The sequence below is a fragment of the Rhinopithecus bieti genome, unplaced genomic scaffold, assembly GCF_001698545.2.
Source record: "Rhinopithecus bieti isolate Rb0 unplaced genomic scaffold, ASM169854v2 scaffold_18353, whole genome shotgun sequence".
Taxonomy (NCBI): Eukaryota; Metazoa; Chordata; class Mammalia; order Primates; family Cercopithecidae; genus Rhinopithecus; species Rhinopithecus bieti.
The window spans coordinates 1,585,757-1,607,205 of record NW_016809465.1 but is presented as its reverse complement, the minus strand read 5'-3'; the positions used below and the strand labels follow the sequence as shown (position 1 = coordinate 1,607,205).

The 21,449-nt window shown below is 36.3% G+C and overlaps 1 protein-coding gene across 1 annotated transcript in view; it reads left to right on the top strand.

Moving 5' to 3' along the window:
• Window positions 1–21,449, top strand: part of SPATA16 (spermatogenesis associated 16) — a 264,944-nt gene that overhangs the window by 13,964 nt on the left and 229,531 nt on the right. The window contains 1 exon segment of the mRNA XM_017889485.1: window positions 10,781–11,419. Within this exon segment, the coding sequence (XP_017744974.1) occupies window positions 10,808–11,419 (612 nt within the window). The 5' untranslated portion in view covers window positions 10,781–10,807.

Sequence of the window (21,449 nt, the reverse complement as noted above, 5' to 3'; positions counted from 1 at the left end):
AAAAAAAGGAAAGGAAAAATCGCCATTTTGCAGTCGTCATAGTTTAGATTGGTTCAGACAAGAATCATCAGTGGATGCTAAATTGAGGGAGGAAAGTTTGATGAGGAAGCAGGAAATTGCGTGGTCTCAAAGTGTCTTCCTACAGATTGCATGTAAGTTACATGGGGAAAAATCTGTAACTATACTCTGGAAAAACTAGATAACATCTTGACCAGGTGATCAAAATTGACATTACCAAAGAAAAGTAAGCAGACGTTGTATGCCTCCAAATGTGATACCCTGAGAAACACACACATTCATTCTGTAGTATTCTGGCTGAGGCTGCTTAACCTGAATCTAATCATGAGGAAGTATCAGAAAACTCCAAATTGAGGTAGATTCTGTAAAATAGCTGGTTTGTACTCTTCAAAATTGACTATGTCAAGGAAGATAGAAAAAATCTGAAGAAAGAACTATTCCAGAGTAAAAGAGGCTAAAGAGATGTGACAACTACATACAATACATTATCCCGGAGAAAAAAAAGTCCTAACAGGACATTATTGAGACAACTGACAAAATAGACAAAATAGGGATAGGGACTGAAGATTAGACAATAGTATCATATCAGTGTTAATATCCTGGATTTGATAACTGTATTATGTTACAGTAATGAAATATCCTCAGTCTTAGGAAATGTGCACTGAACATTTAAGGGGTAATGAGGCTTGATGTACACAACTTACTTTCAAACAGCTTCGCAAAAATAATACAAATGTTTTATGTTTTATACATTTCTGCATGTGCATACGCACATACATGCATACACACACACACACACATTAGGGAAAGAGAATTATAAATGTGACCAAGAGGTTTAAAATTGGTAAAGCACAATTTTGAGTTCTTGATATTCGTACAACTTTTCTGTAAACTTAAAATTGATTTAAATAAAAACTTGTGAATTTTTTAAAAGATGCACTTCCCACCTCTCAGTAGCTTTACCTTTAAAACATGTTTCAGAACAATTAACTAAATTGAAGGGTGGTTCAAAAGAAGAAATCTTCATAGCTACTGTCCATTAATTTTGCGGATATCTGCAAACAAAGCACTGAACTGTCCAACATGTTTCTTCATTGGGAAATTGTGACAACAATTTACCTTGTGTATTGTAGTGGGAGGCAGTGGAGTAAGGTAGAGAGAATTCTGAAAGAGCTGCAAGATGTGGTTAAAAGCACTGATTTATTATGTGACCATAAACAGGTCATTTCACCTGCCTAAGGCTCTATTTCTTCATCTGCAAAATAAAGAGACTAGAGTATTTTGAAAGATTCTTCATCTCTATACTTCTACAATACTGAGTTATAGTTTAAGAAACCAAATGTGAAAGTCTAAGAATAAAGAACTTTCTAAAAGAATTAAAGAGTTGACCAAAGTTAAATGAAATTACTTTTCTTTACACATCTATCTACTCTCTTATGTAGATAGAAACTTGGATCACTTTTACAGGAAGACAGAGCAGTGTTTGCAAAGAAAGAGAAGCAGATTTGAACTTTGTCTCAGGATGCTCATGAATTTGGCAAGCTGATTGCATTTATGTTTCAAGAAGAAATGTAGCCAAAGGTCTCTAAAGTACACTGAAACATTACTTCCTCTACTTCCATATTCCTGCCACAGCAAATGAGTTATTGTTTTTACAAATTGTGTTAAGTATTTCGAAGAAATACAATTGAGTCCTCGTGGACCACACTTATAAGGATAGCAAGTTGTACAATTATCATTTCTCCAAAAAAGAGACTGATTTTTCTGACGGTTCTGGTTCTGAATAAGCCATGCTGTATGTCAACAAAGAATAAAAGAAATTATTTACTCCCTAACAAAGACTAAAATAAAAAAGACCAGGGTAGATACATCATAAATATTGTTGACTTAGAGTAACAAACCACAAAAATAAGAAAAAAGAAAGAGTCAGGATGCTACAGTGCCTAGAGAAGCTTTCCATTTTGAAGCCAATTTGTAAAAATCTAACTTACATTTAGGTGACTGCCTAATTTTCAGCTTTTGTAAAGTGATGCAATAACAACAACAAAAGATACTTTTAATGTTTCATTAATTGTATAATAAGATACCATCATCAATTTTTCCAGTCAACAGATACTTACTGCATGTTGAGCACATTCTGAGTATATAGCAGTGAACTAAGTACACACAGTGCAGTCTCTCACATTCTGGTGGGGGAATATAAATATGAATGAAATGCGGACAAGTAAATACCACTATGATGAGTGGCATGGAGAGACATAAAACACCTACACACCTTGGTAGGGCTGATTACTCTAGTTCATCAGAGAAGGCTTCTTTGCAAACAAATATTTAAGCTATGATCTGAATAACATAAAAATCACAGTGGAAAGAATATTCTGGCCAAACCAGTGCAAAGGTTCTGAGTTGGGAATGAACTTGTCAAATTAGCAGAACAGAAGGAATGCCAGGTGGCTGGAACATAGTAGACCAAGGAGGAAAGATATGTGATGAGTTTTCAAAGGAAGCAGAGGCATCAGAGACTGTATTCTATTCTAGGTGTTACGGGCAGCCACTAAAAGGTCTTAGTAAGAATGAGGTGGGAGCTGATTTTCATTTAAAAGGATGACTTGAGTTGCTGTGTGAGGAGCAACTGCAATAATCTAGAGAGGAGATCATGGGCCCTGGAGGAGGGTATTGATCATACATATGGAAAGAGGCAGACCTTGGAAGGAGAGTCAACAGGACCAAATGATGGACTGTAAGATAGGGATTAAGTGACAGAGAGGAATAAAGGATAACTTGTAAAGCTCTGTCTTGGTCAATTGGGGGGATGTGGTTGGTATGGACTGGGATGGGAAGACTGAGACAGGGACAATTTTAGGGAATGAGAATTAAGAGATCTGTTTTGGTATTGTTAAGATGTATGTTTGGTATTGTTAAGATGCATTAGATTATTTAAGATATATATTAGATAATCCAAGCGGAGATGTGACATAGACAGTGGAGTACACAATTTTGATGTTTTAGGATGATATAAGGACTAGAGGTGTAACACGGGTAGTTAGGTGTGTGATGGTATTTGAAACCATAGAACTGGACAAAATCACCTGAGGAGAGAATGTAGCTGGAGAAAAGAAGGGGCTCCAGGTGAGCTCTTAGTGGAAGAGAAAAGTAAGAGCCAATCTAGGATACTGAGAATGAGTGGTGAGTGAAGTAATTGGAGGATGGTGTCATACAAAGTGAGAAGAAAGTATTCCATTAAACAGAGAGTGTCAACTGTGAAGACTGCTGTTACAAGATCTGGCACATGTGAGCCTAGGGGTGACCACCGAATTTGGCAATACGAAAGTCAAGGGAGTTTTTTGTTGTTGTTTTTCTTAAAAGGGCTGCTACATCAGCACAGGCATCAACAGGATCAGTCCAATAACAGAAGAAGAGGTGGTATGGAAAGATGAAAACTGCAGCAGCAAAGTCATTGAGAGGATGGAGGGACAGGATCCAAACAAAAGGAATTAACCTTGGAAAGAGCCAAGGCATTTTCATTCAAGGAGCTGCTTGTGGAATTACCAAACCTCTTCTCTTACTAAGTGCAACTTCTCTTACATAGATCATCTCATTTGATTCTCACATGATTCTCATGTATCTGATCATTCCCAATTTCCAGAGAAGGGAAAGAAAGTTTAGGGAGGTTGTATTATTTGTCCTACAACATGCAAATAATAAATAATAAAAGAGAACTTAAACCTTTCTTGCAGTTCCAAACCAAATGCTCTTTCCACTACTTAATATCATGATAAAATCTCCCTTCTAAAGCTCCCTCTGATCCAACATGACAAATGTTCACAGTGTTTGAGACACAAAGAAGTACAGTTGCTTTGAGGCCATTTTCCTCATTTGATGGCTTAGTGATCAGCAAATGGCTTGGCAATTTTAAATCTGAATTCCTGCAATCTATTCATGTAGAAGTTTTATGTCCACATTGTTTTTTTCCTGAATCTAATGATGGCTACAATATAGCAGGGCCATAATTACATTCACAGCTACAGATCTTTAAAAATACTAAAAATCTAATACCAGCCTGGGCGTGGTGGCTCACATCTGTAATCCAAGCACTTTGGGAGGCTGAGGCAGGTGGGTTACCTGAGGTCAGGAGTTCAAGATCAGCCTGGCCAACAGGGCGAAATCCCGTATCTCTTAAAAAAACAAAAATTAGCTGGGCATGGTGGTTGGGGCCTGTAATCCCAGATACTTGGGAGGTTGAGGCAGGAGAATCACTTGAACCTGGAAGGCAGAGGTTGCAGTGAGCTGAGATCACGCCATTGCAGTCCAGCCTGGGTGACAATAGTGAAACTCTGTTTCAAAAAAAAAAAAAATCTAATACCTTTCTTAACAAATTTGGTTCACATATTCAAGTTAACTTATAAATTGCTAGTTTGTTTTGTTATCATTTTAGAGGGAGTCCCACCCAGTAAAACAGCAGTAAAGTCAAATATCTTGTTATTAAGTTAAAAAAAAAAAAACTTTTAAAGTAAGGAAAGTACAAACCCCAAATAACTGGGGGTGCAATGCAGAAGACTATATTATCCTATTATCTAAAAAGCATGGAATTTGACATGCTGGGTTCAAGTCAGGTTTGGTAAACTGTCCTGGTAATGTCTTTCAAGTTGTTTAACCTCTTGGTTTCTTTATTATGAAAATATGGCTAAAAATATTTATGCAAAAGAGTAGTTGTGAGAAACAAATGGGTTAATCCAGCAAGACCACTTCATAAACTGAGAGTACCTGTTGATTGTTATTATTATGGATATAACACTGGATGGTTTGTTTTATTTTGCAGTTCTTAAAAAACATTGTAAGGCAAATTTCCCTCCACCTTCCAATAATAACGTACCATTTCTTGAGGGTTCTCAGATAATAGAGAAGAGCAACTACTTGCATAGGGACACTTGTCCCTCTTCTAAAAAGCTTTCCCAAATATCTTGAAACTGCATCAGTCCCATGTTCCTACAGAAGTATGTCTATTATTGCTACCATATAATGTAGAATATGGTAACTCAGCCACACATTCATTCTAACAACAAACATACATTAAGGGTCTATTATGTTCCAGGCTCTGAAGAAACTACACATCAACATAGAAAAAGGATTATGATACATTTCTGTCTCTCCAGCAGTTCACAGTCTAATAAACAACATCTCCTCTTTTCATCCTCCACCTCCACTCCTAGCTATGAGCACTACAATGCCAAGACCCTTGTCTCAGTCATCTTTAGTGTCCCTCATATTCCCTAGCACAGCACCTTGCTCATAGTAGGTGCTCAATAAATGATTGTTGGATTGAAGTAATATTTTGTAGTGTGTTTTTTAAAACATTTAAAAGAACTGGTAGACTAACAAGGTGTTTTTTCTCATAATGTCTCACTGGTTACATTTAACAGCAAGTTAAAATTAGATTTTTTTTTTTTTTTTTAAAGAAAGAAAACCATAGCAACTGTGATGTCGAATGTTTCAGAGAGCACATTTTTAAGGATTCTCTTTTGCTGAATTGCCCATGTTTGAGCTGCCTATTTCAATCAAAAATTTAATAAATAAGCTGTGGTACTAATAGCCATGTAAACCACTGATTAAATCTATGAAGCAATAGAAACTCCCACATAGAACAGAACACTTGATGAAATAGTTGAAGAAAAAAACATAAATGTGTTGAAAATCCACTGAATACATTTAAAATGGTTACCCACTGGAAATGATTGAACATTAACTTCTCTTTGTTTCTTGTACTTGTATTTATTATAAAACCTTGGAGATTGTTCCCATGTTTCATGTCAATATTTGCTAAAGATTTTGTAAAGGCATATTTCTATGAGGCAATCAATTTTACAGTGCTGTCTTCTAAATTAAAGAATGAGCATTTTTACAAAATGTTATCAACAAATACTTCTTTGACATACATAATGGTTGTCTAATGGTTTTCTCTGAAATTATTTTTATTGAAGTAATGGTTAAAGTGTAGCTCAGTGTCTCAGAAACACTGACTAATGTCATGTTAATCAACTTGACTACTAAAAAAAAGTGAAGAGGTTGATAGTTTAAATCTAGTTGGTACATGATTCACTTGAACTATCAAAGAAGAAAATGTACTTTACCCAAGATGAAATTTAAAACAAAACATAAATCCAGAAATATTTCTCAGAAACAACTTTTTCAAAGTTATAGTCTGTACCTTTTTTTAAAAAAATCCAATTTTCTTTCTCTTAAATAAGAATGTGTAAATTAGCTGTTGATTCACAGCATTCATATTGATCAACATCTATTGAATGCCTACTCTATGCAAAGCACTGAATTAATGTCAAGAAGAGTAAAGTATATTTCTGCTTTTAGGAAGCTTATTGGAAGAAAAAATCATTCAGGAATAACTGTGACATAAAAAATAAAAAATAAGTGCTATAAATGCCATTGGTATTATTCAGAGGAGGTAAAAATGGATAACTCCTTGGTAGGTTTGGTCAGGTAGAATGAAGTGGGAATAGGAAATTGGGGAATTCTTAGTTGACAGACTGAAAATGAATGTCTTTTGGAATTAACAAAATGTTCAGCTTGACTTCAGAGTAGTTTATAGGAGGAGTGCTAAATAAGGCTGAAAACACACATTGAGTGAAGTGGTAAAAGGCCTCAAATTCCAGATTATTTAAATAGAGTTTTATAATTTTTAAAGAAGCCATAGCAGCAGTTCGTAACTCTTCTGTACATGTGTGACAATTTTTATAAACAAACAAACAACAACAAAAAAAAAAACACAGTGAAACCCCATCTCCACTAAAAATACAAAAAAATTAGCTGGGTGTGGTGGTGGGCACCTGTACCCCAGCTACTCGGGAGACTGAGGCAGGAGAATGATGTGAACCTGGGAGGCGGAGCTTGCAGTGAGCCGAGATCACGCCACTGCACTCCAGCCTGGGCAACAGAGTGAGACTCTGTCTCAAAAAATAAATAAATAAATAAATAAAAAACACAGGTTGAAATAAAGTCATCTGATTTTCAACCAGCCCTGAAAAATAATGGTTGAATTTGGCCATGCTTTTTCAGCCTGTGCATTTATGATACTTTCAGATATTCAGGTATTTATTCTGAATTTGGGAGGGAACCTGAATTAGTTTCTTATATATATATTGGGAATAATTGATCTTTCAGATGTCTGAAACATTTGCTTACATATTTATTCCGAGTGCTCTAGGTACACCTTATATACTTTTTCCCCGTTATTTTTTCTTGTATAAAAATGCACTGAAGACCAAAATGATGATTTCTATAGAGCCGTTTAAAGACTAATGCAGAAGTACTCAGAATCCTATTTCTTAAAAACAATAAAACCTTCCTTCTTGCAGAAAGAAAAAGGCTTGGGGTGAGGGACATCTGGGAAGAGAATTGGAGTGGGAGGAGTTTGGAGGAAAATAGGCAAAGGAAAGGAGCACGGGAGGGAGGGAAATGGAGAGAGGGAGGCAGAGAGAGAGAACAATTATTCTTTAGAAGAAATGGCTATAAAGATAATTTTAAGCATTTATATGTGTTATATGCATTTATATGTGAAATAAATACAGCAGAGATAGGTAATGCTGCTGTAGATGCTTTTACAACATTTTAGGTTGTAGTTGGTTAATGACAACCAACTACAGATATTCTGGTACATTTTAGCCTCTAGTGCTTGAAGTAGAGAGAGTTTCAATAGATAAGATACCTGGGGGAGGTATCATGAAAATGTTGGAACAGCTCACAAACCAATGTTTCCTGTTTATATTTTTAACAGCCTACTGTGGAAATTAAAATGAACCAGAAACCCTTAAAACCAGGTATTTTGAGCTTTAAACAAGTTTCAAGAACAGCATCTCTGCTACCAAAAGAAACTTAATGGTATAGATGCATATCTGGAGTGTTCATTCAACAGAGATCTTAACTGAAGGACTGAAGTTTATTTTTACTCAATCCAAATCATATGTAGATGTGGCACAAGAGCAAACAAAAGATAAAGAGATGGCCAAGACTGTTTTCCCCTTGCTGCTCTGAGTAGCCACATTAGCAGTCCAAAAGATGTTGGATGCCAGCAATGTCCTTTTCTTTTCTTTTTTCTTTTTTTTTTTTTTTTTTTTTTTTTGAGACGGAGTTTCACTCTTGTTGTCCAGGCTGGAGTGCAATGGCACGATCTCGGCGCACTGCAACCTCCGTCTCCCGGGTTCAAGTGATTCTCCTGCCTCAGCCTCCCGAGTAGTTGGGACTACAGGTATGTGCCACCACCCCCGGCTAATTTTGTATTTTTAGTAAAGATATGGTTTCACCATGTTGGTCAGGCTGGTTTCGAACTCTTGACCTCAGATGATCCACCCGCCTCGGCCTCCCAAAATGCTGGGATTACAGGCATGAGCCACTATGCCTGACCAGCAATGTTTCTAAGAGATGAAAAGGAAACAGGGTCTTGCCCAAAGTGAAGCTGTTGGTGGGGCCTGTGATTCAGTCATGCTGATCTTCAATACCAAACATAACACCTGCTGGTAAAAATTTCAAACTTAGATGTTTTATCCTACAGAAACACAACTCTACTGTGTCATTATGAATCATTGGGGAAATATTCTAGGACTTAGCTTTTACAAATCAATAAACAAGATAGCTATTATTAGAATTATTGGAATTCAGTCATTCTTTTTTTGTTTTTTTGTTTTTTTGTTTTTTTTTTGAGGCAGAGTCTCGCTCTGTCGCCCAGACTGGAGTGCAGTGGCCGGATCTCAGCTCACTGCAAGCTCCGCCTCCCGGGTTTACGCCATTCTCCTGCCTCAGCCTCCCGAGTAGCTGGGACTACAGGCGCCCGCCACCTCGCCCGGCTAGTTTTTTGTATTTTTTAGTAGAGATGGGTTTTCACCCGTGTTAGCCAGGATGGTCTCAATCTCCTAACCTTGTGATCCGCCCGTCTCGGCCTCCCAAAGTGCTGGGATTACAGGCTTGAGCCACCGCGCCCGGCAGAATTCAGTCATTCTTATGAGATAACAAAGACCATCAAGGTAGATCCTTTGATATGTCCATGTATGACCGTAAACCTTTTCTGATGACATATGTGTCCAATGGTACAGAGGGAGAAAGTACTTCAAAGGTTAGAGCCATAGGAACAGTTATGGGTCTTCCTTTACTTAAAAATCTAATGGGTCACAGTTCAGGATGCTCTTTGTTTGTTTATTTGTTTAAGTTCTGGGATACATGTGCAGAACGTGCAGGTTTGTTACATAGGTATACATGTACCATGGTGGTTTGCTGCAGCTATGAACCCATCATCTAGGTTTTAAGGCCCCCATGCATTAGGTATTTGTCCTAATGCTCTCCTTCCCCTTTCCCCCGACCTCCCCACAGGCCCCGTAGGTGATGTTCCCCTCCCTGTGTTCATTTGTTCTCACTGTTCAACTCCCACTTATGAGTGAGAACATGCGGTGTTTGGTTTTAAGGGTCTTCTTTGGCAAACTACTGTCTTCCAAACAAACAAATGAAAATAATCAACAACATTAGTAAGTTTTGAGAAGTGACTCATGATTTTTATCTTGAGTCGAACACTGACCTTGACGATAAAAGCACAAGTGTTAGCTTTTATCTTATTGTTATCTTATTATGTGCAGCCCTTCTTTCTCACATTTTTCTCCTATCTTTGTGGTCCGAGCTATGTCTATTAGCTATACTAAAGAACATCATGTTATAGAGGAAGTATCCCAGGCTAGGGGTGAGCGAATGGCAGTCCTACGAAGGTAATAGCAAGCTGAATGGGTAGATTTTGCTAATGACCAACCAATGTGACCTTGGAGAAGGAACTTAATCCCTCTATCGCTTAGTTTCTTTGCAAAATGTGGTCCCTGTCCCTATTTACTCCACAAAGTTGTTTCCAGAATAGAATGTGATAGGTAAAAAGAAAGAGTCCTAAAAGTCAGGAACCAACCATACTAAATAATTATTATATCTTAGAACACTTGATTTTTTGAAACAAATCTAGAAGCACATAACATGCAGAATCTTGGAATCAAAAGTCTATTAGTTATATATTCTGAGCATTAATATTTTAGGAAAATATCTCATCTCTACATAATGTACATTGTTGATACCATTACTGCAAATATATTAATACGGTAGACTAAAGATAGACTATGGCTCACATTTGTGTAAGGCTGAAGGTCATACTCTTCTTCTTTAAAGCCTGTTGTGAACAGTAGTTGTCTATGAGCTTTTTAAACATGAGATTTTCATTAGTAATAAAAGAAACAAATTTAGGAAAGATTGTGCTCACATTTTTTGGAAGATTTTCAGAGAAAGCAGCTGGGGTTTCTTTAGACTCCCAAGTCTATTATTCAGGTGAGTAATGTATTTTATACTGAGTTCTAGACCACCTGCCTTTCTGAGGAAATTAATATTGAGATAGATTTACTTTGGCTTTTCTTGTCTCAGTGGCTATGTATAAAATTTTCCCATTCAATGAGTTTGGGTACCCCATTAATGTATTCATTCAATGTTGTTCAGCCATGAAGGATTATTTTTTAAGACAATGTCTAGATGTGTTTACAACAAATTCTTATCTTGGTGAGTTTTGAGACTGACACATATATTCCTCTATTAAAATAGTCAGTAGATGATGTAAATACAGTTTTACTTACAAGGCAACAAATACTAATAATGAATAAAATAGTGTTTAAAATGAATTTGACTATAGTCTAAACCACTGGAATTCAAAATATTGCCTTAATTACTTTCCTTTTTCTAGCCCCTGCAGGAGTTTTGGGCAGGATCAATGGATGCAGGAAGCAATAGGAGTTTGGAGAATGCAGTGAATAGGATCTATCATGATCAGCTTGTTCCAAAGATAAACACAAGCAAGAAAATGTCCACCTTAGCACACCCACCTAACATCCTGGAAATGACACAAGAGATTAAGAAAAACTGTGGAGGTAAACAGGTAGAAATCACACTTGAAAGAATAAAAATGACAAAGAGCGTCAAAGAAAAACAAAGCAATGATTTAGAGAAAGCAGCCTTTAAACGGAAGGCAGAAGGTGAAGAAAAGCCAACTAGAAAGAAAGAGGCAAAGATAATAGAACTTGACAATCAGTTAATCACCATGCCTCTGCCTCACATCCCCTTAAAGAACATAATGGATGTGGAAATGAAGTTGGTCTACATTGATGAAGTGGGTGTTCGCTATGAGTTTGTAGAGTCCTTCATGTCTACTGGGAGTCAGCCAACCTGCCGAGTTGCTGAAATAGTAGACCCTTTGAGTGTACCTAATTTCAGCTTTCTGCCTCAGATTGACAAATGGCTTCAGGTAGCCTTAAAGGATGCCAGCTCTTGCTATAGACAAAAGAAATACGCCTTGGCAGCAGGACAATTCAGAACAGCACTTGAGGTATGGGATTAAAGAAAATATAGATTGGTGACAGGAAGCTATGAAATGGAAAGTTGCAATTACATTGAGGGGTTCTGACCATACTGTAATAAACAGAGATCATGAGGTGAGGATATTTAATTATATCAGGATTTTGCAGTTCCCCGTTTACATAAAGCAAATAAATAAGCTATGCCTGCAAATTAATATGCCTGTGTGCACCTGATATATAGAAATAACCCCAAAAGCACACCTCATACTTTTTACAAACCCTAAAGTGAATGGTGATATATTTTTAAAATGTGGTTGGTTTCTTCATTTAGATGTACACCTATAAAAGCCATAAAGTTTTAGTACAATGGTGGTGGGTAGAATATAGATTCTCTAGAAATAGGCAGTTAATGAGTATATGAATTGTCCACTTTTGATATGTAGTATCCTCATGATTAAACATAACCATCTTTACTTTTTAGCATGTGCTTATAATTTATACATGATACTTATTACAAACAAAATAACACCATTTGACTTTACCATCAAACTTTATTTTCCTCCCCATTCTAGTGATCTTTATGAATAATTATCTTCCTATCTGTAAACAGGTAAGTCTGTGACTATCTTGGCATTCAAAAATAGCCCATGGACTAAAATAAACTTCAGAATCACTACTAAAACACAAAATAGGTAGTAGGAAAATTATACTAGCTCATGACATACTGTACCCATAGAAGGACCAAAGTGTATGCACCATTGGTCTTGTTATATTGATGAGTGCATATGTAGTATTTTATTTTACAAAACTATCTTACAAAAAACATGTCAATGCATACTATATACGCCTGCTGGGCACTGGAGATATTTAAAAAGAAATGAATGAAGACATGGTTCCTTCCCTCTAACCATCTGGTGAGGAAGACAAACCAGTAAACATTTAAATAAAGATGCCATAAAGTCCTGGCATGGTGACTCACACCTGTAGTCCCAGCACTTTGGGAAGCCAAGGTGAAAGGATCACGTGAGGCCAGAAATTCCGGACCAGCCTGGGTAACATAGTGAGACCGTGTCTCCACAAAATGTAAAAATTAGCTAGGCATAGTGGCGCACATCTGTACTCCTAGCTATTCAGGAGGCTGAAAGGATCTCTTCGGCCCAGGAGTTCGAGAGTGCAGTGAGCTATAATTACACCACTGCACTCCAGGCTGGGCAACAGAGTAAAACTCTGTCTCAAAAAAAAAAAAAAAGAAGAAGAAGAAAAGAAAAGTACTGAAAAGAGTAATTGACCATGGGCAATGAGAGTGAGCAGGAGTCAAATGTGAAATGTTGTCATGAAAGTGGTGAAATTTAAAGAGTAAAGTATTATTTTCATTGTTAGTTGCAGGTTAAAATGACTACAACTACAATGAATGATTAATAGGTGACACCAGACAAAGGGTGCCCCTAAATATTTAAAAAGGCGCTAAGTACAAAAGCAGACCTGAGTAGATATGAAGTAATTAGGTAGCACACAAATAGATGCATCTATAAATATTTCTGCTCGCATAAAGGGTCATCTACACAAGTAAGGGAAGTGTGATGCACTATGTAAACTTCTAAGCTACCTAATAAGTGCTGAAAAGTCCGTATTATCCACAAACCACCAAAAGAATCCTCTGTTCTTTTGAACAGTCTTTTGAGCTAAAGCTCTGCAGCCTCCATCTAAGAAAAGGATGCTAATGAAAGACTCTACGAAGAACCCCAGGCAGTTCTGCCAGAGCCATCTTCAACTGAAATTTATTTTCTCGGTGCAGGGAGGGTTAAAGGTATAAATTTTATAGATAAAGAAAAATAATCATTCTGGCAAGAAAAAAGAAAGGCATCGTTTCTTAGCTACTGTTAAAGCTTCAAATTAAGTCTAGGTAAAAGCAAAAGACATCTGTGTTAAATGAAAGAAAATACCCACTTTTCCATAAAATCCAGTATTCACAATTATAAAACTTGAATCAGGTTTTGTTAATCCTAAAATATAATTGTATTGTATAATGCTTGTGTTTCTCTCTGTCTCCTTCCCCACTTCCTCTTTTTTTCTCTCTCCTGTTTTCTTTCTCTCTCCCAGGGTTTTAAGGAAAGTTTTGGATGCTGACACTAATTACTGATAATTAACAAAAATAATTATTTTGAAATCAAAACTTAGCTTAGACATCTGGCCTACCTTTTGTCCGATTATCTGGGGAGTTAACTTTGAAATCTTAGCTAGAATGTCTCAATAAAACAAAGCTACTGGGAATGGAAAAGATTTGTAGCCTTTTTAGACTTTCTTTTTTTTTCCGAATTTAACTTCTAAATTTAACCTTATTAAATGTGAGTGCTCTCACATTTCATTTAAGGCATCTCTCCCTTTTCCTTAAGTCCTAAAATGGCTTTGAATAAGGTAGGATGGACGATAGAGGCCAAGGCATAATGATATTGATCACACTTGATAGATGTAGCAGCAAGTATTCGAGTGTGGATACATTAGGGTTAGGTTTGGCTGCAAAATAAGTGTCTGAAGGAAGGCAGAAGTTTATTTCTCTCATACATAAAAGTGGGTAGCCAAAGGCTGGTATGATATGATGGTCAGGGTGCCAGGTTATATCTCCTTTCCTAAGAAGTGACCTTGACTTCATGATCCAAAATAACCGTTCCTGCTGGTATCATCAAATACACATTCTAGCCAGTCAAAATGAGAAAAGGAAAGAGAGAGGCACACAGTGTCTCCACGAGCACACCATTTTCATTTTTTTCCCATTAACCAAAATTTGGTCATGTGGCCACACATAGCTGCAAGGGAGGCTGAGAAATACGGTCTTTATTCCAGATGGCGCTAACATTCAGAAGTTCTATTACTGAGAAAGAAGGAGAAAATAGGTATTGAAGGATAAGTAGCATCTCTCCCATAGAAGGCTTGCTACAAGGAAAGTGTTATGAGACTTTTTTTTTTTTTTTTTTGAGACGGAGTCTTGCTCTGTGGCCCAGGCTGGAGTGAGTACCGTGATCTCAGCTCACTGCAACCTCCGACTTCCACGTTCAAGCAATTCTCCTGCCTCAGCCTCCCGAGCAGCTGGGATTACAGACGCCCACCACCATGCCTGGCTATTTTTGTATTGTCAGTAGAGACAGGGTTTCATCATGTTGACCAGGCTGGTCTTGAACTCCTGACATCAGGTGATCCACCCGCCTTGCCTCTCAAGTGCTGGGATTACAGGCATGAACCACCGTGCCCAGCAAAGACATTTAGAATGGTTGCCAAATATGTGGTGCGAAGTCAGCTGTAAGCGCATGTAGAGGACTGGCTGTGATTAAAGGTGAGGCCACAAAAAAGAAACAGAAAAGTAAGAACTGAGCGAAGGCCCTGGAGGCATTTAAATATTTATTAAGTGACATAATAACTTCCAATGCATCTAATAAAACCACTGGAATATTCTGTTTATGTGTTAGTTTCCTTTGTGTTCTTGACAAAGTACTAACTCCTTTTATTTTCATAACATAGTCACTAGATAGCTATATTTATGAAAACATTTTATAATGATTAAGGTCAAATGGTATGCAATGATTCAGAAGACAACAGTTTAACTTCCAAAAACAGTCAACTTTAGTCTTTTAGGATTTTGTAACATAGCAGGCATTTATGTAAACATGCTTAATGAAATAACTTATTTTGCATGCTTTCTTTTACTGTATAAAGGTGAATCAGTTATATGGGTAAAATTGGTCCTTAGCTCTATGACCACCTCATCAATCTTTCTCAAGTTTTATTAAAAACAGTCATCATATGCTCTTATGTTTGTATTCACACCAGAAGCTAAACCAATAAGGGCAAAAGGTGTAAGCTGAAGATAAAAATACAAAATTCACATTACTTTATATCGTCGTGCCTAGATACTATTCCCTGCAATTTTTAAAAGACAGCTATACAAATTTCCCCACTACAAAAACAGTAGGGATTCTATTTAAAAAAATATGACTGCCTCATATAGTTGTATTTGCATATTAAGTAAGACATACTACTATGTAATAAATTGCTTGGCTGTCAACAAAAAGTAGGAAGAGATTAATAAATTAGGAATACAGAAAGGACAGAAGATGTAGTAATCATATTTTTTGTCACTTATTGGAACAACAGTCAAAGAAATTTTTCTAACTTCCGAGCATGCAACTTAGACAATACCACCATTTCAGTCTTAATCATAGGATCCTAATAATTAAGAGGCTTCCACCTTCTGAATTAGAACAAATCTATATGTATCCTTTAAGATTCACAGCTTCAAACAATCCTACTCAACCCATCAAAGAAGACAGAACAAGACCCATCCATTACCAACCAGAACTTTCAATTCCTCCGATTTCATCATGCAGCAGACCCTTGAGGTGCTAATCTTTTTTTAATATCTTGGCGCTCCAGTCACTGGTCTGTGAAGTTAAAGTAATAACTCACATTTATGGAGCTCTTTATATGTGTCAGGTACTATATTTTACATTCTGGGATTATTTACATTCATTATTCCATTTTATTCTCACAACAAGCCAGTGAGATAGTGCTGGTATTATTGTGTTACTAATGAGAAAACCAAGGGTGGACAGGTTAAGTAACTCGCTCAAGGGTCAAAAACTAGAGGAGGTGGATTCAGGATCTGGTTATCTGGCTTCAGGGCTCACCAGTGTGCTTTTGCTACTCTAAGTGTGAGCTGGTTGGAAATACAAAATTCCAGACCTTGCCACACCTGCAGAATCATAATCTGTATTTTAACAAATTCCAGATGGTCCTTATGCACGTTGCAGTTTGAGGAGCACTACACTCTGTGATATGCCTACATGCCTACACAGAACAGATTTGCCCTCCAATTAATGCTTTGTAGTTTGGTCCCTATATTGTATAATTTAAAATGTTGTATGTCCAACATTGATTTTATAGAAAAGAATTTCCTCTTAAGCAGGTGTTTCTATAACAATAGTTCAGAATTTTCGCATTTCAGGGATCCATAAAAAATGTTTTAAGTGTGTGTAGGGGGAGAGTGGGTTGACATTGCATTTGTGTTGTACAAGAACATTACAAAAATTACCATCTATTACCACCATTGAATCATAAAATATGGAGCAGTTTCATCCATAAAAGTTAGAAGGAAAGATAAAAAGAAACAGAAAGGTCATACTCTCAAAATGAAGGATATTTTAAAAATAGTTATATTTTAATTTTATGAAAAGCTATGTTGTCTTTATTTTTTATTTTCCCTTGGATCGGTAAAGCATTGGTCTGAGAACAAGCTTTTGGGAATCACTGTTCTAGAACACATTCTTTATGGTAAATGTTAGGTATCCAACATGATTGAACCCACACCGGGGCCTTCTTATGAGATTACTTCCAAGATAATGGAATTTGGTACAAGACAGGTCCATTTTGGAGCCCATTCAAGGGGGTTTATTTAATAAAGTAGAAAAGATATCTCATTATAGGGCGGCCTCACCTGTAATTGCTCTGCTGAGAATAACTGTTGCAACTCTCTAGAGCACAAAAATGTGGATATCTTAGAAAGCTTAATTTAAATAAATTCAAGCACAGGTATTTCTTTGGTGCAACATAATCAGAAATTTAGGGGTTCACTGAATTCTCTGAGTGCCTAAGCTGTTTCATTATAATCTGTGGATCTGCATATGAATTCAGTACGCATTTCTTAAACTCCTCTTGGGTTCCAGGCATTTTGTTGTTGTTGTTGTTGCTGTTGTTTGTTTTAAGATGGGGTCTTGCTCTGTCACCCAGGCTGGAGTGCAGTGGTGTAATCTCAGCTCACTGCAAGCTCTGCCTCCCGGGTTCAAGCGATTCTCCTGCCTCAGCCTCCTGAGTAGCTGGGATTACAGGTGCATGCCACCACACCTGGTTAATTTTTGTATTTTTAGTAGAGACAGGGTTTCACATTTCAGGCATTTTTACTCATACAATCATTGCAATAACCCTCTCTAAGATGGATATTATCATCCCATTTTACAGAAAAACTGATGCTCTAAAAAAATTAAACAACTTACTTAAAGTGCCATGGCTAGTCTGTGGCAGGGCTGAGATGGAATTCAGGTCCCCTGATTTCACATCTGGACTTCTTTACACTACTGCTTTTCATATTGTAATGTGCATAAAAAAATGTATAGTAATTTTGTTAAAAATGCAGATTCAGATGCATTATGTTTGTAGCGGGACACCAGATGCCTCATTTCAAATAAGTTCCCAAATGATGTTCATAATGCTGGTCCAGGGACAACTCTGAGAAGGATTTATACCAAACCACTAGTAGGTTCTCAAGTGACTGCCATTGTCCCTCTAGTAAATTAGCAGTAAGCACTAGCTCACATACTCCTAAGTGGCTGCACGGGTCCAGAGCTGTGATGAACAGGGCACTGAATTTGGAGTCAGATTATCCGTGTTTGACACTGTGTTGATGCTATGTGACTTTGAGCAACTTTCTTAGCCACTTAGAATGCCATTAAGTAGAAACGATAGATAATAAGGTGCTTTCACATAGAATATCAAGAATTGTTTATTGAAAAACATAATGAAATCTAAATTCATGTACAAGTTGTCGCTGTACTTCTCAAGTCCCTCATTTCCCTGTGTGTTATGTGTTTAATTTAAAGCTTAACATTCCAAAGGACTTTGCCCAACTATGTGTTTACCAACATTTTTTAACATCCATAGCCCAAACCCTTTGATTAATATTAACAATTTCTAGTCTTCTCTTAACTATACTTGAAATTTAACCAAAGCAAGGGACAAAGTAATGCATCGTGTTCTACTTTATTTTCCCTTGAGAAGCAGTGACCTAAACCAAACACTGTGTTGAACTATTAACTGCCTCTCGCACACATATAAGCCTTCGTTTAAATGCACAAATTGTTATTCTAGAGATAGCCCATTGTTTCTTAGTTGTCAAGTATAAACTGACTGTGAACTCTTCATGTTCAAGATTAGACATTTCCGATTTTAACTTGATTGATGTCATCTTTTTTCCATACAGGGACACCATAACTAATACGTATTTAATGATTTTAAAAAATTTGGAAAATGTTAGCAAATATACATGGGAGGAAAATAAGAAATGAATTTCTCCTTTAACCTCAAAACTAAGATAAAATTATTATTACATACATTTGTATAATTAATGTGTTTAATTTTACCTTATAATAAACACCGATTAAAGTACAAATCTCTAGAAAATTAGAATTTGCCATTATAAGAAAAATGTATGTGAATACCACTAGCCGTTACCAGCTATTTTAACCTGGCATAATGCTAGATGTTGGAAATGCAAATATAAATAAAATATAGTTTCTGCCCTCAAGGATTCAAAGTGTAGAGACAAGGAATTGGGTCTTGCTTGCCTGAACTCCAATACTTCATTTACATTTTAGGGTTATGCATTTTTATTTGTAGTTCAGTATGTTAGTGTTTATATTTAAATTTTTTTTTCTGAAATGTGACCTTAAGTGGACATTTAGAAAGATATCCAACATATTTTAATGTAATTTATTTACCTTCAATGGTTATCATCCCAACCCCGGTGGAATAAAAAACAAATTAGAAGATTAAAGATACATAAAGGAGAGTTGATTATTGGTTAAAGGAGCAAAATATTTTTCAGGCTTAGTATTACTTAAAAGGATGAGAAATAGGAGATATATCTAAGGCAATTACTATCATTACTATCATTACTATCGAGGCTTTTTATCCACATGGTCCTGGCTATGCTGCACACCCACCCTCTGACTCATCTGACTCATGCTAAGCCCCTCTCTTTCCCACACAAAAGCAGCCATTGATACAGCCACAATTCCTACTTGTATGCAGCACGCATAACATGGGAGAAGTTGTGAAGAGGGATTTGGAGAGAATCAAAAGGACAGGAAGAGTGGAAGAGGGGGCCAAATGAGAGTCGGGAGGTAGGCATTGACGATCTCGGGGAGAAGAGAGTTTTCCCATAACTTAGATGGTGGTAGAGTATGGAAGAGGGGGTTAGTAGGAGAATTTTCAATAAACAAACCTACATTATAATTTGTATCACTTTACAAATGAAAGGAGAATCACATCCCATAAAAAAAAAAAAAAGATTATGAACATTGTAGGTTGTTAACACAGTCATGTGTAGCTTAACAATAGAGATACATTCTGAGAAATGTGCCATTAGGCAATTTTGTCATTGTGCAAACATAATAGATTGCACTTACACTAGCCTAGATGGCATAGTCAACTACACACCTAAGCTGTATGGTAAAGCCTACTGCTTCTAGGCTACAAAGCATGTTATTGTACTGAGTGTTGTAGGCAATTGTAACACAATAGTATTTGTGTATCTAATCATAGAAAAGATATAGTGAAAATATGGTGTGAAAAATAAAAAACAGTACACCTGTATAGGGCTGCTCCATTTTAATCTGATGAGACTACTGTCATATATATGGTCTGTCACTGACCAAAACATCATTATACAGCACATGACTGTATAATTACAATCACCTGGGGAGCTGTTAGATATACACAGATGCCCAAACCCACTCTCAGAGAGTCCAATACAATTATCTGGGGTCCAGGCAATAATCACTCCTGGCACACTGGTATTTTTACAATCCCAGGTTGACTATGGAGCAGCTTAACATTGAGAACCACGAGCATTAAAAATACTCATCACTTCCTTCTCTTTTAAAAAATCACAATAGGTTTTAACACACATGTAACTTTTGAAAGAGAATTAAATAAACATACAAAGCTATTTTAAAATATTACATAAAAATTTAAATTGTCAGAAAATTTACTCTGAAAATTTATACTGAAAATAATATCATATTCATTTAAAAAGCAAATTAACTTAATGACTAGTTTTCTATCAATATTAAAAAATAAATTGATACTGAACTTGGACCAGTGGTTAGTTAGTATGTGTCTCTGAAACTTTAAATTCATCCCATAAGTGAAAACTTCACCAAAAAAAAATGAACAATTAATCCATAGGAAGCTGAGAAAGATCTTTTTCATCAGTAGGATTATTTCCATAGTTTACAGGTGTCCATTATTTGTTTGATTCAAATGACAGTAAACGTTAACGAAATTTTTAAATATAGTTAACTCTGTTACTCCTCTGAATCAAAACCTAACCAATTGTCATGAAGTCTTACACAACCCTAAATTGTAATCAATTTGAAGACTGCTTGGGGCTGACACCCAGAAAAATTTAAGTCAGATGATTCTGACTTACGTATTGGATCATGTTGTGAAACATTTCTTTCACTATCCAACTTTCCAAATGTGTATAAGTCTACTGAAACCAAATAGACTTAAAAACAGCAATTCCCTCTCTTTCCTGTTATGTACTCCATTCCAGCCTTCATACACATACAACTTCATAAACAGACTCTGGAATAGTGAGTAGATGAGATCCAATTTAATGTGTTCACAAAAATGTAATGCAGTGTAAAGTTGCAATTGCTTTTTCAATTCAGATTATCTAGAAAAATATTAAAGGAAAATTTAGTTTCAATTTCTACTAAATTATGTAACTCTTCTTTTGCCTCATTTGACATTCATTAAAATAGAGAGGACTTTGTTTCTGCCTAAGAGATGATTCTGTTTCTATCAGAGAATAGGATGTAACTACTTAGGGAGTGAAAAGAAAATAGAGAGAGAGAGAGACAGAGACAGATTTTCAATGCACTCAGTGTGGTTCCCTTGTTTTGTAGGAACTGTTATGAATACCTAGAACATTGGATTCATATATACTTGAATGCCACTACTAAAATATATTTCATATCTATAAATAAATATCTTCTAGAGTGTTTGGGTGGATGATGATGATGATAGTGATGATATTCATCTATGAATAATTGATCGTTGATTTTGCAGAGCAAATTACGCCAAGAAACCAACACAGATTATTAAGTCACTAGAATGTCACTATAAGAGTGACATTGGGGTAAGAGGATGTGATGTGACAGGGCTTTGGTTTTCAAGGAATTTGAGTTAGGTTTTAGAAAGAAGTCTTTTTTTTTTTTTTTTTTTTTT